Below are 18,890 nucleotides of genomic sequence, written 5' to 3' on the forward strand. Positions count from 1 at the left end.
TAATAGCCCCCCTCAAACTCAAGGTGGATGTGAGACCAACTTGAGGTTGTCAACCAAAGTACGAAGGCGTCCCTTAGGATGTGACTTTGTGAAGATATCTGCAAGTTGATCTTTAGAGGAGACTGAGATCAGTTTGAGAGCACCATGGACAAGATGAAAACGGATAAAATGACAATCGATCTCAATGTGTTTAGTCCGTTCATGGAAGACATCATTGTGAGCAATATGAATAGCACTCTGGTTGTCACAATAAAGAGGAGTAGCAGAGGATGTAGACACACCTAAGTCTTTGAGAAGCTATCGTAGTCAAAGGAGCTCAGATATGGTATCAGCAAGGGCACGATATTCTGCTTCAGTACTGGAGCGGGCCACATGAGTTTGTTTCTTGCTTCGCCAAGAAATTAGAGAAGAACCAAGAAGAAAGCAATAACCAGTGGTGGACCTGCGATCAGTGGGGTCTCCTGCCCAATCAGCATCAGAAAATGCACGAAGAGTAAGAGGAGACTGAGCAGAGTAGAAAAGACCATGGAAGAGAGTGCCCTTTAAGTATCGAAGAATGCGCAGAACAGCAGCATAGTGAGTTGATCGTGGAGCAGACAGATACTGGCTCACTTGGTGAACAGCATAGGAAATGTCTGGACGAGTGACAGTGAGATAAACCAAGCTGCCAACCAAGCGTCTGTAAAGAGAGGGATTAGACAATGGTTTCCCCCCTGAGGGAGTCAGATGCGCATTAAGCTCAACTGGAGTGTCCACAGTCTTGCTATCAGTGAGTCCAGCGCGAGACAAGAGTTCAGAGGCATACTTGGCTTGAGTAATATAAAGTCCATCTGTAGAATGAGTGATTTCAAGACCCAAGAAGTAGCTGAGATATCCAAGATCTTTCATCTCAAACTGCTGACTGAGAAAAGCCTTGAGTTCTTGAATGCCACTGAGGTCATCACCAGTTATGATCATATCATCCACATATAAGAGGAGTAAAATAGTGCCTTTGTCAGTGCGACGAAGAAATAAGGCAGAATCATAGTGACTGGCCATGTAACCCAAGTGAGAGATGGTAGAGCTGAATTTGGCAAACCAAGCTCGTGGAGCTTGTTTAAGGCCATAAAGTGCACGTCGAAGGTGGCAAACCTTATTTGAGTCAACAGAGAGACCAGGAGGAGGTTGCATATACACTTCTTCACTTAAATCCCCATTAAGAAATGCATTTTTGACATCCATCTGAAAAAGGTCCCATTTACTGGCAGCAGCAACAGCTAAGAGGGCACGGACAGATGAGATACGGGCAACCGGAGCAAAAGTTTCTTCATAATCAATCCCATACTCTTGTGTAAAACCTTTTGCAACAAGACGAGCTTTGTAGCGCTCAATGGACCCATCAGAGCGAGTCTTAATCTTGTAGATCCACTTACAACCAACCACAGATTTTCCAGGAGGAAGTGTCACCAAATCCCAAGTATGGTTTTTAGATAATGCATCAAGTTCCTCTTTCATTGCAATCTGCCATAAAGGGTCAGTGGAAGCCTCACGATAGGTGTGAGGCTCGTGTAGTGTAGCAAGAGCAGTGTAACAATGATAGTCAAGTAAATGTGCAGGAATAGATCTTACCCGAGTTGAGTGACGAGGTGGAATGTCTTGTGCAAGATCTTCAGGCGGAGCAGGAGCAGGAGACCCAAGCTCAGGATTGGGGTTGGGTAGCTCGTTTTCAACCTGTTCATCTTCCACCTGTTCATTAAAGGGTGAACTAGGAAAGGGATCAGTGATATCTGGTGGTTGGATAGAGAAGTCTACAGTAACAGAATCAGGAGCAACTATAGGAGGATCAGGAGCAGCTACAGAAGGAATATGTGTCTCATCTGGAAAAAGATCTAAGACAGAGGAGGAAGACAAGGAAACACTGAAATGAGAAAGTTCGACAAAGAGGCGATGTTCCCAAAAGACAACATTACGGGAGACACGAAGACGATGAGAGACAGGATCATAACACCTATACCCCTTTTGAGTTTCGCCATAGCCAAGAAAACAACAAAGCCTTGACCGAGGCTCAAGTTTGTTATGCTCATGTGGCTGAAGAAGAACGAAACAAGCAGATCCGAAGGAGCGAAGGTGGTGATAGTCTGGAGGTGACCCAAAAAGGCGCTCATATGGAGTTTGATTTTGGATAACAGGACTCGGAATGCGATTAATAGTATGAACAGCATGAAGAGCAGCTTCACCCCAAAAAGGAGCAGGAACTTTAGCAGAGAGAAGGAGAGCACGAACAGTGTCAAGAATATGACGAAGTTTTCGTTCGGCTCTACCATTTTGCTGAGAGGTACCTGGACAAGTCAGTTGATGAACAGTGCCATAGGAATGCAAAACAGCTTGGAAAGCATATTGAGTGTATTCAAGAGCATTATCAGATCGAAAAATTTTGATGCGTCTGGAAAACTGAGTTTCAACCATTTTTGCAAAATTAGAATATACTTCCAATAATTCAGAACGATGTTTCATATTAAAAATCCAACTATAGCGAGAGTAATCATCAACAAAGACAACAAAATATCTAGACCCACCAATACTAGAGACAGAGGAAGGCCCCCAAACATCAGAATGAATAAGGTCAAAGATATCAGTGGATATGGATTCACTAGTATTGAAAGGCAAAGCTGGTTGTTTTCCTAACTGACATGAAACACAATCAAAATTTTCTGTGGACACTGAACCTAACAAACCTCTAGAAGCCAATTGTTGTACCCGAGAGGAAGATGCGTGACCAAGTCGAGCATGCCAAAGTGCAAGGGAAGGAGTGGAAGAAACTGCAGCAGCTGCAGCAATAGAAACAGGAGCGACAAGTGGAAGACGAAGGTTGTCCACGGGAAACATCCGCCCAACTCTGGGACCGGTCCCAAGCTCCTGTCCCGTCCTAGGATCCTGCACAATGCATCCAGAATAATCAAAGGTAATGCGATAACCCAACTCAGCTAATTGTCCCACAGAAAGTAAATTATAAGAAAGGTCAGGAACATTAAAGACTCCAGGAACCGAGAGGTTGGAGGTTGAAACTGAACCTATATTATGACCAGACATTGTGGAACCATTTGCTGTACGAATATTAAGAGGGTGTGGTGCAGGTTTAAGGTCAGAAAATAAGGATGAGTGAGGTGTCATGTGATTGCAACAAGCAGAATCCATAAGCCAAGAGGTAGGAGACATACCAGATAAAGCTGAGAGAGAAGAGGAATAAGATGCATTACCAACCATACGAATGACATTGGCGATGATATTTACAAGGTCATCTTTGGAAATGGAGAAAGTGGATCCAGAAGACTGAGACTGTGCAGAGACAGGAGCCATGGGTTGGACACTCTCAGTGTTAGCAACTGTAGCAGCAGAAGTAGAAACAGCTGATTTGTTGCGCTGATAGCAAGTCTCAATATTATGGCCAAAACGTTTGCAAAAATTGCAAAACCGTTTGTTGGATTGTCGGCGACGATTGTTGCAACAGGAAGCAAACTTGTCCTTATTCTTCATTTAGAAGCAAAATATGCAAAAATGGACTGCAAAAATGAAATCTACGCGAAAAACTGGGTAAGAAGCACCTGAACTCCAAAAAAGTCAACACTGAAAGTCAACGGTCAAAAGTCAACGGTCAACGCCCGGTCAAAGTCAACGGTCAACAGTGGTCAACGGTCAGCGTAGATGACGTCAGCAGGATGACGTGGCGCTGACATCAGCAGGTGACTGGATGTTGACGTAAGCTAGGGCTGACGTGGCACTGATGACGTCACGCGTGACGTCAGCTTGAACTGAGGACGGCGCGTGTGGCGCGTGGGGCTCAGTCGCAGAAGCTTCTGGCGGCGCGTGAGGGCGCGTGGGCACTCCGATGGCTGCGAGGCTTTCACCAACAGGTAGATCGTTCCAAGACGGTCTCAGTGATACCTCGAGAAACAAGATCGGAGCAATATTCGAGGCGGGATGACACGTGCAGTGATCTTGTGCGGTGTTGGACTTCTCAACGATGGCGGCTGCAGGTCCGGAATCCAAAGACAACGTTTGGAAGACGTCGGGGGTTCAACGGCGAGAGGCTGCGGCGACTGTTGTGATGGCGGAAGCGATGTTGAGAGTGCAGTAACACCAATAAAGATAAGACTGCTAAGAAAAGGTCAGAGCAGTGGCTCTGATACCATGTTAGAAATACTGAATAATTGTATTGTATTTCTTGTATAAGAGAATGTACATAGATGCCTTTATATAGGAGGCATATGTGTGCAGTACAAGTAAATATGTGTGCTATACAAGTAACCTAACTGGGCCTAAAGCCCACAACACTATATATGTTAACACTAATAAGCCACTGGCATCCTGCCTTCACCACCTATTCTGATGACATAATACTCCTCCATGCATAGAATGGTACACTCCCCAAACTAGCATTGATAAAATCATGGTCGGAAAAATACTTTGCCTTAAAAACATGGTGAAACAGAGAATTTGAGCAAGTTTGAAGTAACCACCCCTGTTTAGTTAGTAGAGCAATGTTAAAAGCCTTCAAATCCTGAAAACCCATCCCCCCTTCCACCTTTGGCCAACACGTTTTCTCCCAAATCAACTAAGCAGTCTTGTTCACCCCATTGTTTTACCCCTACCAAGAACTCCTTACCATGCCTGCTAAGTCATCAAAAATCGAGTCTGGAATCTTAAAACAACTCATAGAATAAGACAGGATGGCTTGGGCTACTAATTTATATATAACCAAAGTCTTTGACTTTTTGTTGACCTCTCTAGAGCTTGCCACTCATTATTTTATTTATTTTTTAAAGCTGAAGTACAAGTAAGCCCAGTTTGGTTCATATGATACGTGAAGATTACATGGGATTGAGTAGTTGATGGACTGACACAACAGCAAGCATGTAGGAGGAGAAGTTTGCCACGAAATTGCAAGCATGAAGGTCTTCCATATTTTTCTTTTGTTTTTGGTTATTGGTTCTAGTTTTGCATTACTTTGTTGTTGTTGTTGCTGTTGTTGCTGTTGTTATTTTCATACCGATGGGTAGAATTGGATCATGGGTGAATTATAAATTGAATTCATAGATTGATGGGGTTAGATGTAAATTATTGGATGCATTGGATTTTTATGTTCCTATCTATGTTATGAGTATGATACATGTATGTTCGTCGCTTTGATTGACTCAAAAAATATTGTATAGTTTATACCATCAATGGCCTTCTTAATTGATAGGTTTTGGATCACGCCGAATTGTATGGTGTCCTTTCTTCAAAATTCCAGGCCTTTACATAATACTCATTGAGACAAAAGATCAACCACTGAGTACTACCACGTTACAAATATGAAAACATATTAGAATAGTAACTCTCTTCTAAAATGTTCAAATAATGTAGTGAAATGAAACTAAAATTTATATTGCTAAAATAACTCTATCCCCCCGCCCCTACCCTAGTTTTGCCAATTATCTAAAATGATTCATTGATTTCATTGTTGACATTGACACCTTTGTAAAACTTATGCCACAATTATTTTTTTTTTTTCTCTTTTTGAAATACATTAGATAGGCTAATAGACATTAGGACAGAGGTTAACATTCATGAAACTTATGCCACAACAAAAAAAAATTCATTTCTTTTTGAAATAAATTAGATGGGCATTAGGACTTTGCCTAAAAATTCTTACTATATATGACAATTGTGTTTCAAGATAGTTATTTTAATATAAGATATACTTAGGAAAAGGGTATTTCTAAATTTAAGCTAAGCATATGGATAGGGTATCTAACTAAGGGGAAATTATTATACTAATCTTTGGAATAATTTAGAAGGAACATTTATGTAAGGCTTGGTAGTCATAATAGAATAAAAGTTGAAGCCAAGTTTCATTTTCCTAAATTCTTGTTTATCATAAGAGGATGAAAAATGAAAGAAGGATACTGATGATGCACAGAAAATTAGTAGGCTGAATGTTTTGGACTTTAATGGGCTTGAGATTGCTTGGAAGGCCTAAAAAGAAAGAAGCACAAAATCAAAGGTGATGATGATGATGATGCTACGGGCAAGTCGTCTAGTCCCCCTCAAGACGAGGAAGATGATGCTACGTTATCTATAGTTGTGCTCTAGAAGTTGAGTCTGTCTTAGATGCAAGGAGATTAACAACCCTTGTAAATAGATACCAAATTCCTCCTAAGTTCAACCCTCGTCTGCTTGAGAGTGAAGAGTGGTGTTGTTTTCCTCTCTTAAGTTTTGGTGTATATGTCTCTTATTTATTAGCAGGTCTTAGATTTCCCCTTAATTCCTTTTGTAGAGACCTCTTCCATAGGTTGGGTATTGAACCAAACCAGCTCAACCCTAATGGTTGGAGAACGATAGTAGCCGTGCAAGTGTTATGGCGTGAGGTGTTTGAGGGAAATTGTCCAATCACAGTGGACAAGTTCCTCTTTTGCTATAAACCCTCAAAAATCACACAATCTGCTGGTTTTTACCAGTTCTCATCTAGGGGCCCCCAATTTAGTTTGATTAGGGGACGTAGTTCTTCACAAAAGTCGTGGAAAAAAGAATTTTTCTTCATTTCTGGAAATTGGGCTGTGGGCCCATATGATGTAAATTATGCCCCCTTTCCTCATTTTACCAGTGCCCTAGATCGTCTTCATTCTGAGGGTTTGTCCTTCATCTTTTACTTTGTCCATTTTATTTATTTATTTCTTTAACCATGTCTTCCATTTATGCAGCCATTACTCGTCCACGCTTGGATAAGTTTTACTTGGAGTGTATTGACAGGGCTCGTGCTCATCCTCAAAGGTCCTCCCATAGCTTGGTGACTTTACGTCATCTTGATGCTTGGGGACTTTGTCCTGAGCCCACTGAAGAGAACCTTGCACACGAGGAGACAACTCGTCGAAGTATGTGTTGTCTTTCACTATTATTATTATTATTGTTGTTGTTGTTGTTATTGTTGTTGTTATTGTCTAACTTGTCACCTTTCTTTACTGCAAGGTTAGCCACTATGAAGGAGAATAAGGGCAAGAATGTGGCTAGTGGCACAGAAGAAAAGGAAGAATTCCAGATTCAAGACGAGCCAGCTCCATTGGCAGTCCAAAAGTCTACTGTCCAAGCTACTATTGGGAAGAGGAAGAGCATTTCAAGCAGCATAGACCTTGGAAATCTTCCAAGACACCAAGGTCTTAAGAAACAAAAATCTAACAAGACCCCTCCTTCCAAAGTTTCAAAGCCTCAGCACGCCACAAGAGTCCTGGATAACCTAGCAATGAACCTGGTGCCTTACAAGCTTCTTCTTCAGTCGTCCAGCCTAAAAATCTTACTCCCCCTGCAGCCAAAGTTCCTCATAGAGTTCATCCTTCAATTCTAACCAAATGTCCTCCTAACTTGGTACTAGACGAAGATCATGCCTGGAAACGTTTAAATGGATCATCTCTGACAGAGAGGTGAGTACATGTTACGACATGTTAGTGAGAGACTTTGAACGCTCTACCATCCACGATCTTTTCAAGGTATATAGTTTTCTCATCACTCTTATTTCATTTTTCTATGAAATTTAAGGAAAATTTCTAACTCTCCTTTGTCCATTTGTTTTTCAGGCCATGGCAAAGTTTTATACTGCGTCCATCCAAGCCAAGGAACTTAGTGACGAGGCTAAGGCCCTTAGGACAAAGAACAAGGAATTGAAGGACGAGCTTCTTTGAAGAAGGGGGAAGGGATCAGGCTGACCGAGGAGCTCACTCGTCTTTAGGGAATAAAGAAGGAACTAAGGAACCAGGTGGAGGAGCTCAAGGCGGACTCTATTGAGAATGAGACTCGTATCAATCACCTTGAAGTGAAATGTCAAGAGTTCACCTCGTCCCTAGAGAATGCCAAGAAGGAAGCCATTGCAACTTTCATGAATTTAGATGACTTCACCAATCGTCTAGACCAACATTATGTTATTGGCTATGAAGACTTTTGTTCTAATGCCAAGGAGGCCTATTCTGGGATGGACTTTGATTCCTTTAAAGTTACTATTGCAGCTAAAAGTTCCTTACTTCAGACGAGCTCTGAGGATGTCAACATCGTGGAAGATGCTTCAATTGAGCCTGTTAAGGACGATGTTGAGCTCGCCAAGGATGATCCAATGTCTAGGGAGAATGCCCCCAGTGGTTTATCTCAGTAATTTTCATATTTTCTTTAAATTTATTTTCTTATTTTATTGGGAATGTCTATTGTTTTAGGCTTTTATTTTAAAACTTATTTAAGTACAATTCTCTCGCCCAAGTTTGTGGACGTTTAACAGATACAATTACCTTCATTGGCTTTAACAGTATAAGGGTTTTTGGACGATGGTCATTTACCCTTTTCAATTACCTTCATTGGCTTTAACAATATAAGGGTTTTTGGACGATGGTCATCTACCCCTTTTTAGACTTTTATGAATAAACATTTATCCCCATCTTCATTCTTTGTCTATTGTTAAATATACTATGAACGAATTTTCTTTTGTTTATATCATCCATGTTATATCCAATGGTTTCTTAAGTGTGGTCCGTCCACCATTAAGTGTGGTCCGTCCACCAGTGAAGGCATTTAGTTCGTCCATATTAAGAAAACTTTTTCATGCTCAACATTTTACCATTCATTAGATTTTACAATTGTAACTCATCTGTGAATGAAATTTTTATTGCTAGCTTTCATTGTCCATAGGTTTGACTTATAGCTTGCAATAATCTTCGTCCATAGGCTAGACGGCTCATTGTTCGTCTTTGGGCAAGACGCTTCCAGCATTTACTCGTCTAGAGATTGGATTGTTTAGCTAGTTACATTTATCCATGGATTTTGAATATTCTTGAATGCATGCTTTGCCTCATCCATTAGTTTGACGAAGATACCTTAGGTTTATTTTATTTTTCTTTTACCTTATTTAAAGAAAGCTTATAGACATTACATCCCTACGTCTAGAGATTTTACTCGTCTTAGGCCTTTAGCCTTCTTGTGGGTTGGCTTTAATGAAAACTTCAACAATATTAAGATCAAAAATTCACAAAACATTATATACATTGGAATTCCAAACTGTATTTACATAGCATAAACATCATTAACGAGCATGGCACATGCTTAGAAGCTGGCACTTTTAAGGAATTGAAAATACTTTATGTACAAATGAACTAAGCTTATGACTTCGTCCATCATTACTTCGTCCATAGATGGTGCACAAGCTAGAAGCTAGTACACTTTAGGGAATTGAAATACTAAAAACCATGAAGTACTAGTAACAAACACAACTAAACATAAGTAATGGAAAGTGACACATAACTTAAGCTCGTCCAGGCTGATGCTCGTCCAAGCTGATACTTTACTAGTAATATCTTCTTAAATGCTCAACATTCCAAAGGTGCTCTAACCTTCATCCATCCAAGGTTTCCAAGTAGTACAATCCCTGCCTTTTGCAATTAATAACCCTATAGGATCCTTCTCAATTAGGCCTCAGTTTTCCGTGGGTCGAGTTTTTGGTTGCTAAGGAGACCCTTTTTAGGACAAGGTTCCCAATGTTGAAGTGTCTAGGTTTCATCATTACATCATATTGTCTAGCCATGAGGTTTTTATACCTCACTGTTCTCTGTTCTGCATCCATTCTTACCTTGTCTATCAAATCAAGGTTAAGATGAAGTTGTTCTTCATTTTTCTCATCCTCATATTTCATTACCCTATAGTTAGTCATGTGTACTTCTGCAGCTATGACCGCTTCACTTTCATAGGCTAGTTTGAAATGAGTTTCCCTTGTGGGGGCCCTCACAGTCATCTTGTAGGCCCATAGAACACATGGTATCTCGTCTAGCCGTACTCCCTTCACCCCCTCAAGCCAAGTCTTGATAATCTTCAACAAGGATCTGTTTGCAACTTCAGCCTGTCCATTTGCTTGTAGGTGGAAGGGTGAGGAATAATGATTCTTTATTCCAAGTTGCTCATAGAAATCTTTAAAGGTTGTGTTATCAAACTGTCTTCCATTATCTGACACTAGTACCCTAGGAACCCCAAATCGGCAAACGATGTTCTTCCAGATGAAGTTCTTGACATTCTGTTGCGTAATATTTGCTAAGGGTTCAGCTTCCACCCATTTAGTGAAATAATTGATCCCCACTACTAAAAACTTCACATGTCTGGTTCTTATTGGAAAGAGACCTAAGATATCCAATCCCCATTATGCAAAGGGCCATGGGCCCATCATTGGAGTGAGGTACTCTGAGGGTTGTCTAGGGATATTGCTAAAATGTTGACACTGATCACACACATTAACATAAGCCTTAGCATCTGCCTGAATGGTCAGTCAGTAGTAACCTGCACGGACGATTTTATGGATGAAAGCTCTTGCTCTTGAGTGGTTTCCACATGCTCCTTTATGAACTTTGTGCAATACATAGTTTGATTCTTCTAGAACTAAGCACCTTAGGTAAGGCTGAGAGAAGCCTCTTTTATATAGTACCTCGTCTATGAGGACATACTTAGCCGCTCTGATCCTTAGCTTTCTGGCTTCGTCCCTATCTTCTGGAAGTCTTCCATCCCTAAGGTAAACCACTATTAGGGTCATCCAATTTTCTTCTCCTTCAACTGCTGCAGCTCTGGAAGATCTATGCTTGGTATGTACTGGACTTCGTCATACTCGTCCACTGACCCATCTGCCAATGCTGCCTTTGCTAAGGCATCTACTTCCATGTTTTCCTCCCTTGGAACTTGAAAAAAACTAGCTTCCTTAAATTTCTTAACAAGCCGTTTCACCTTATTGAGATACTTCTTCATCCATTCTTCCTTAGCTTCACATGTTCCATTCACTTAACCCATGATCAACTGAGAATCTCCTTGGATAACTATTGAATCTTCCCCAAAGGACTTGGCTAATTCTATCCCTTTAAGGAGGGCTTCATATTCAACTTTGTTGTTGGTCGTCTGGTACTGTAGACAAGATGCATATTTTAGCTTATCCCCTTCCGGGGATTTTAGTATAACCCCTATACCTCCTGCATATTATGTGGATGAACCACTTACATAAGCGACCCACTTCTTAGCTTCATCTACCTCATCTAGCTCACCATAGTTTAGGGTGAATTCTGCAATGAAATCTACCAATGCTTGAGCCTTTATCGTACTTCTTGGTTGATACCTAATGTCAAACTCAGTAAGCTCTAAGGCCCATTAGATCAGTCGTCCTACAGCTTCCAACTTGTTCATCGCCTTCTTAAGTGGATAATCCGTTAAAACATTAATGACATGAGCCTGGAAGTAATGCCTTAGCTTCTTGGAAGCCATTACCAATGCAAAGGCTAGCTTTTCCATCATAGGATACCATCCCTCTGCTTCCTTTAACGCTCTGCTTGTATAATAAACAGGCTTTTGTATCTTCCCTTCTTCTCTAATTAATGCTGAACTCACTGCATGTGGAGACACTGCTAAGTATAAATACAATTTCTCCCCTGGTATAGATGGGCTTAATAGAGGAGCTGTTATGAGGTAAGCCTTAAGGTCTTGGAAGGCCTTCTGACACTCGTCCATCCATTCAAACGTCTTCTTGAGAACTTTGAAAAATGGTAAACATTTGTTAGTAGCTTTTAAGACAAACCTATTAAAGGCAGCAACTCGTCCAATAAGAGACTAAACTTCCTTGATATTCCTTGGTGGTTCCATGTTCAGTATTGCTTGGATCTTATCAGGATTTGCTTCGATTCCCCTATGCGAAACCATAAACCCTAGGAATTTCCCTGATAAATCTCCAAAAACACATTTGCTTGGATTCAACTTCATATTATATCGTCTAAGCATGTCAAAGATCTCCTGAAGGTCATCTAGATGTTTCTTCTCGTCCAAGCTTTTCACTAACATGTCATCTACTTATACTTCTACATTTCGTCCTATCTATGGATGAAACATATGATTGACCAACCTCTGATAGGTAGCCCCTGCATTCTTCAAACCGAAGGGCACCACTTTGTAGCATAACAAGCCTTGACTGGTAATGAAGGATGTCTTCTCTTGATCTACCTTGTCCATCCTTATCTAGTTATAACCTGAAAAGGCATCCATGAAGCTTAGCAACTTATGACCTGCAGTTGAATCTACTAGCTGGTCAATATGTGGCAATGGATAGCCACCCTTGGGGCAAGCCTTGTTTAAATCGGTGAAGTCCACACACATCCTCCATTTACCATTAGCCTTCTTGACCATCACCATATTAGCCAACCAATCCGAGTAATAAACTTCCCGAATAAACTTCAACGTGGTTAACTTCTGAACCTCTTCCTTGATAACATTATCTCGTTCAGGAACGAATACCCTCTTCTTCTGACGAACAAGCTTGGAAGAATGATACACATTCAGAGAGTGGGTAATGACACTTGGGTCCATCCCTGGCATGTCTTCGTGACTCCATGCAAAGACATCAATGCTCTTCCTTAAGAACTGGACGAGGTCTTGCTTCGTCTTTTCTTCCATACTTGTTCAAATCCTGGTAAACCTCTCAGGGTTACTTTTGTCCAGAGAAACATCTTCCAATACTTCGGTGGATTCTGCGGCAACCTTTCTCTTTTCTATATTCATCATCTGCCCATGCTCGTCCATAGCCAACATGGCTAAGTAACATTCTCTAGTTGCTAATTGATCTCCTTATACTTGTCATATTCCATAATCTGTTGGAAACTTGACATATAGGTGATAAGTGGATGTCACTACCTTCCGTGAAAGTGATAGCCTACTCGACTGCCCTTCAGTCCTTGGTGGTTGTCTAAAGAGTCAAACATTCTACACCACCTTCAAATAGGTTGTCATTGATTTGAAGGATCGTCCTGCCAAAGTTCCTCCTACAATAACTCTTATTTCTCCAAGTGGGGGCCATGCTAGCTTTTCTACCTTCCTCTTTAACTTCTCGTTCTTATGATCTCGTCCAAGAAAATTCCTCAACTTTCCCTGCCTAATGAGATTCTCAATTTGCTACTTCAAGTCATAGCATTCATCTGTGTCATGTCTGTGATCCCTATGGAAGCATCAATACTTGTTCTTATTGTGCTTATTAGAATCTCCCTTCATCTTTTCTAGCCATTTCAAGGAAGGGTCATCTTTGATCTGCATAAGCACTTGATCAAGCGAGACGTTCAAGGGCGTGTAATGCAAACTTCACCCTGAAGACGAACCTGGCTTCCTGCTGTCTCTATCCTTCTTTTCTCCCGCCCAAACCTTCTTTGGACGAGGGCCTTGTTCAGAATGACGTAGGAGCTTCACTTCCATCCGTTCTGCTCTCTTCCTCTTCTTGGCAATGATCGCATCTTCTGTATTCATGAAGCTTTAGGATGAGTGGATAAGTTCAACCATGGTATGCGGTTTTTTATCATAGAGCTTGTGAATGAATAAAATCGAATTAACTCCATTGTGGAAGGCTGCTAACAACAACTTGTCATCCATCTCGTTCACCGTCAAGGCTTCCCTGTTGAAGCGGGTGATGAAGGACCCCAAACTTTCACTATCTCCTTGCTCTATAGTCAACAGATTGGATAAGGAGCGCTTATGCCTTTGACCTCCAATGAAGTTATTAACAAATAACTTACTTAGCTCCTCGAATGAACTAATGGAATTTGGAGGTATCTTACTAAACCCCTTGAGTGATCCTCACGCTCAACATTTTCTCCTTCTTTAGCTTCCTAACTCTGAGCTTGCCCTTCCACACATCGTCCATAACGTTGCCTTCTTTGATTGATCTCCCGAGTTAACTCCTGATTTTGACGAGTTAACTCAGTCATGGCAACTGCCATGGATTGTATTTACTGGACAGAAGGCGGTTGCACAGTAGGTGCGGACTGTTGAGCGCAATTGGGGTGGCTAAAAGCTTTTCCACTCTACTGGTGGCCTGAACTAGTGGTCATTAACCTTGTCCGGACCATGCAACCTTTTGTCAAAGAAAGATAAATTGCAAAGCACAAATTTAACTTTCCCACAAACAGCGCCAACTGATGATGCACAAAAAATCAGTTGGTTGAATTCTCCGGGCTTCAATGGGCTTGAGATTGCTTGGAATGCCTAAAAAGAAAGATGCACAAAATCAAAGGTGACTGGGGTGAACCGGCCAAGAACCCTCCAATGCTTAAGTTAGTTTTCTCTCTTGAACTCAGGAATTCCAACTCTATAAGTGATGAAAAACTTACTTTAATTTGATATGGTTGAGTCCTTTTATAGTGAGCTTTGGAGTGGTTACTTGTTTAGTAACTTCCTCAACGTGGATGGAGGTTAGAAAGTTTAGACTTAATTTCTACAACTGCCATCAGAAGTTAAGAACTCAGTGAGAAGTTAGAGCGATGAATAAGGATTTTGCTCCTACTTCAGAACAGTAGAACGTAGTTCGAATCATAAGCTTTTGGATATATATTTACTCTGAAAACTTCTAAGTGTTTGGAGGTCGTCTAGGTGACTCCATGGTGGACGACCTTCTTTCACTTGGATGACCTTTCTGGTCTTGGACGACACTATGGACGAATTGGAGATAGTCTAATTTTTGGTTCACCATAAGATACATTTCTCATCATTCAACCAAAAGAAAACATATTTTTAAATATTTCTTCCCAGTTAAGCGATGGTATCTTAATTTCTTTTGATTACATTTTTGTTTATAGTTTGTGAAAGATCTAATGTTATAAGATTTGAAATAATCTTTTGAATTACCATAAATAAATATGCAATATAAACAAAATTTCTTAAATTATTCTTTTTAAAATTTTATTTTCAATAGCATTCTTGTGCATCGCATGGGTTAGCAAAAATATAATATCCTCAGAACTTGCCAAATGCTAATTAAGTATCAATATTGAAAGAGTTGGAGGAAATGGTAGACTAATCCTTACTATAACTACAATTATCATCCATAGATTCTTCGTTGATGTCCAAATTCATAACATCTCCCACAAGCTCATCCAATTTCATTTGTGCAAGTTCTATGCCAAAAAAATATTTATAGAACTAGGGTATTAGATATTTATAAGAAGGTTTAGAGATTTAGGATTTGTAGGGTTTAGAAATCTAGGGTTTGTAAAGTTTCAATTTTCAATTATATCCCTTGTAAGTTTTTGTAATTACTCACTTTTCTTTTTAAATTTAAAATATAGGTTAGATGTAAAAGGTATTTAACAAATCTAAAATAAAATGAATATTTATTTGTTATATGAGTTAAACGCATGGTTTTAAAAACCGGTACGGTCAAAGAACCGGAAAAATGAGTGATTATCGGTTTTGTGGTCCGACCGGGGTCCAACCAGTGGTCGAACCGGTGATGTCATAAATATTTAATTAATAATTTTAAAATTATAAAAATAGTTAATAAAATATATAATAAGATTATTACATATAATATTATGTTAAAATATATATAACATATTTTTAAAAAATTATGTGAGTTTTTACATCTTACATGTAGAAAATAAACAATAACCAAATATAAATAAACAATAACCAAAAATTATTTTCAAAACATAACATTTAGTGACACCCTTCTTTTAGGTTTATTTTTTTCCCTTAAAATGGTCTATGTATTATGCATTCATTTTAAAGAAAAATTAAGTAAATTTTAAAATTATTCACTTAATTAATTATTAAAATCACTATTTTTTTTATATCATAATTATCTTAACTAAATGTAAAAGGGATGGGGCCCAATCCACGTGAGTTGCTCACGCTGCCCCTTAAGTACTAAAGGCAAAAGTAAAGTCTTAGGCTAAGGAAAATTAAAAAGTTGTGGCTGTCATTGATTCTCAAAAAACAATAAAAATAAAATGTGTGGCTCTCATTGTGTTATTGACTATTGTGTGCAGTGTGCACACTGAACAAGTAGCAGAGGCAGAGCACGGCACACCACAGTTTTACAAACTGTGCAAACCAGTCTCTCTCTTACAAACTAAGAAGAAGCTCTCACAAGAAAAATGGATCAATTTAATTTCGTGTGTATTGTGGTCCTCCTCTCTCACATCCAAACAAAGATTTTCAACCATCTCTTCTCTCTATTTGTGAAGATGTGTGTGTATCTGTGAAGATATTCAACCATCTCTTCTTTGCCTCTCTCTTTGTGAAGATGTGTGTTTTCAGTCAAGGTTAGGAATTTTGACTGCTCAAGAGGCTAGCTTTGATGCCATGTTCACCAAAGCCTTCAGTCATCACAGGTAGACGCCGATCTAAGGAAAAAAAGAAATAGATCTTTGCTACAAAATGTTTGGTTTCAGATCTATTTCACCCATTTTGTAGAACCGTTGCAAAACTGGTTCAACCATTTCGGTTCTAGATTTTTCCGGTTGAACCTCCAGTTACCGGTTATTTCCGGTTTTTCTTTCATTTTCGATTTTTATGAATAATCGGACCGGATTGGTGTCCGGTTCCCGGTTGAACTGGACGGTCTGGTCCGGTTTTTAAAACTATGGTTAAACGAGTTGTGTTAAATAGGTCATTTCGGGTTAAAACAAATAAATTGGCGTGTCAAACGTGTCTATTACGGGTTACGCGAGTTGACTTACTTATGACACGTTTTTTATCATGTCGCTTTCGAGTTGACCCGTTTATGACCCAAATCCGCTAAGGCCCAACCCTAACCCCAAAAACCGATGTTGAGTTCGTGTCATGTTCATGGGTTGGGTCGAACATTAACACCCCTAGAAAACATTCCAATTTCATCACTATTAAGTATCAATCTTCTCAAAAATAAAAATAAATTAACCCAAAAATTTAAACTAAACACCATATTAGTTATATATATATATATATATATTTATAACTAATACAGTTGGATCAAAAAATTTGGGCTGAAATTTTTTCAACTTAAGTCAGATTATGCGTTATAAAAATAAGTAAATAAATAAATTTTTTTTAAAAAAAAATTAGAGCCCAATCCACTTCATCTTCATCAAGACATATCAAAATTGTACGGTCATGGCTGTTTCAACTTTCAACACAAATGAAGGCCTAAGGCCATAAATTTTATTCAGTTTTTTTTTTTTTTTTTTTACTATTTAAATTAAAATTAATCAAATTAATTTTTTATATTTGGGTTTTATTTACAACTCCTTTACAATTTTTAGAAGGGCAAGGTTTTTAATGCAACTTGAATTATATGAATTTTTATGTTAAAAAAGCCATCCGCAAAGCCTAATATCTATATAACCTATAATAATAGAAGACGTTTGCCTATTAATTGTCTTTTTAATATTTTGTCACGTAAACTTTGTTAGCCTCACAATATTCCACTTCACTTTTTATTTATTTATTTATTTATTATGTCAAATGAGAGTTTTAAATGACTACTGATTGAAGAGTTTTAAGCCAACTATATTACTCAACAACCTAGAAAACTTTTTATAAGCCAACTACTATTCAGCAATTTGAAGAATTTTAAACCAAACTAACATATTATAATATATATATATATATATTATATATACCCTCTATGCGATCTCCTTTTGTTTCTATAACTTCTTCATCCTCAAGTCTCAAGGTATCTTTCACATGAATTTATCTTCGTAATTACTTTTGTTTTTAATATTATTTCTGTAATATTTTTTATTTTGTATAGTGAGGATCCATAAAAACTTCTAAAGAAGAAGAAAAAAAAAAAAAAACTTTCAAAAGAAAATTACCTTCTATCTTAGAATCCGAAGGCCAGACGGTCATCTTGACCGACCTCACAAATGACCGACCTCACAAACTTATATATTAACAAAAAGCTCTTTCAAGATAAATCAATCCTCAATAACCTCACAATTACTTCAAAGAAAAAAAAAAGAGTTTCATTGTGTTCGTGCATCACAAATACTTCATACCTCATACTTCATTCACAATTTTCTTTATCAATTCAATATGGCACATGACATGAAGTGGTCAAAAATTCAAGTTCTTGGAAAAGGATCCTACGGAACTGTGTATTTAGCAATCGCAAACCGAGTCGGTTCCGCGTTCTCCTCTCCTTTTTCTGGCCTGATAGCTATCAAGTCGGCGGTTTTTCAAAACTCTTTATCGCTTCAAAAGGAGGCCAAAATCTTGCAAGACTTGGTTGACTGCCCTGAGATTGTTCATTATTTTGGAAACGATTTGACTATTGAAAGTGGCGTAGGGTTCTATAACTTGCAGCTAGAGTATGCGTCAGGAGGCACCCTTGAAGATTTAATCAAGAAAAGTGGAGGAAAATTAGTGGAATATGATGTGCAAAGGTATACTCGGATGATTGTTAAAGGGCTTCGCTGCATTCATGAAAAAGGTTACGTACATTGTGACCTGAAGCCAGCAAATATTCTTGTTTTTCGTTCAAAAACTGGTAGAGGCAATGCTGTTAAGATTGCTGATTTTGGAATATCGAAAATTCCGAGAGAGGAGAATGGTTTTGTGAAGAGAAAGTTTTGCTTTCGGGGAACTCCTCTATATATGTCTCCAGAATCTGTTGCATTAGGTGAAATTGAAGCTCCTTTGGATATATGGTCTTTGGGATGTACGGTCATTGAGATGATTACTGGAAAGCATGTATGGAATTGTACAGGTCTAGAAGACTTAATGTTTCAAATTGTTTTTGGAAAGGAGCCACCAAAAATACCCGAAACTATGTCAGAACATGGGAAAGATTTCTTGAGGAAGTGTTTTGTAAGAGATCCTAGAAAGAGGTGGACTGCTGAGATGCTACTGAACCATCCTTTTATCAGTGAAACTGAATGTTTGACATCTACAAAAATCCGCCTTATTGGCTGTTCTTCATCAATTTCAAGGAGACTGTCTTCCTCAGAAACTTTGCTTCCTCCTCCTGGATTTTCTGCTTTTCCTTCAGTGCTGCATGGGCATGCCCATTATTATGGTAATTGGTAACTTGGATGGGGTTATGGAAAATGATAGTGTGGCCTATGGACAGCAATCTGCAA

General features: G+C 39.0%; 1 protein-coding gene across 1 annotated transcript; it reads left to right on the forward strand.

Moving 5' to 3' along the window:
- The first annotated feature begins 17,633 nt into the window (after positions 1–17,633).
- On the forward strand, positions 17,634–18,883 carry LOC111997550 (mitogen-activated protein kinase kinase kinase 20). The gene has a single exon (XM_065776913.1). It carries the CDS (start codon positions 17,845–17,847, stop codon positions 18,835–18,837), a length of 993 nt encoding a protein of 330 aa, XP_065632985.1. The 5' UTR covers positions 17,634–17,844; the 3' UTR covers positions 18,838–18,883.
- Positions 18,884–18,890: the final 7 nt, after the last annotated feature.

The sequence above is a fragment of the Quercus suber genome, unplaced genomic scaffold, assembly GCF_002906115.3.
Source record: "Quercus suber isolate HL8 unplaced genomic scaffold, Cork oak 2.0 scaffold_145, whole genome shotgun sequence".
NCBI classification, from domain to species: Eukaryota; Viridiplantae; Streptophyta; class Magnoliopsida; order Fagales; family Fagaceae; genus Quercus; species Quercus suber.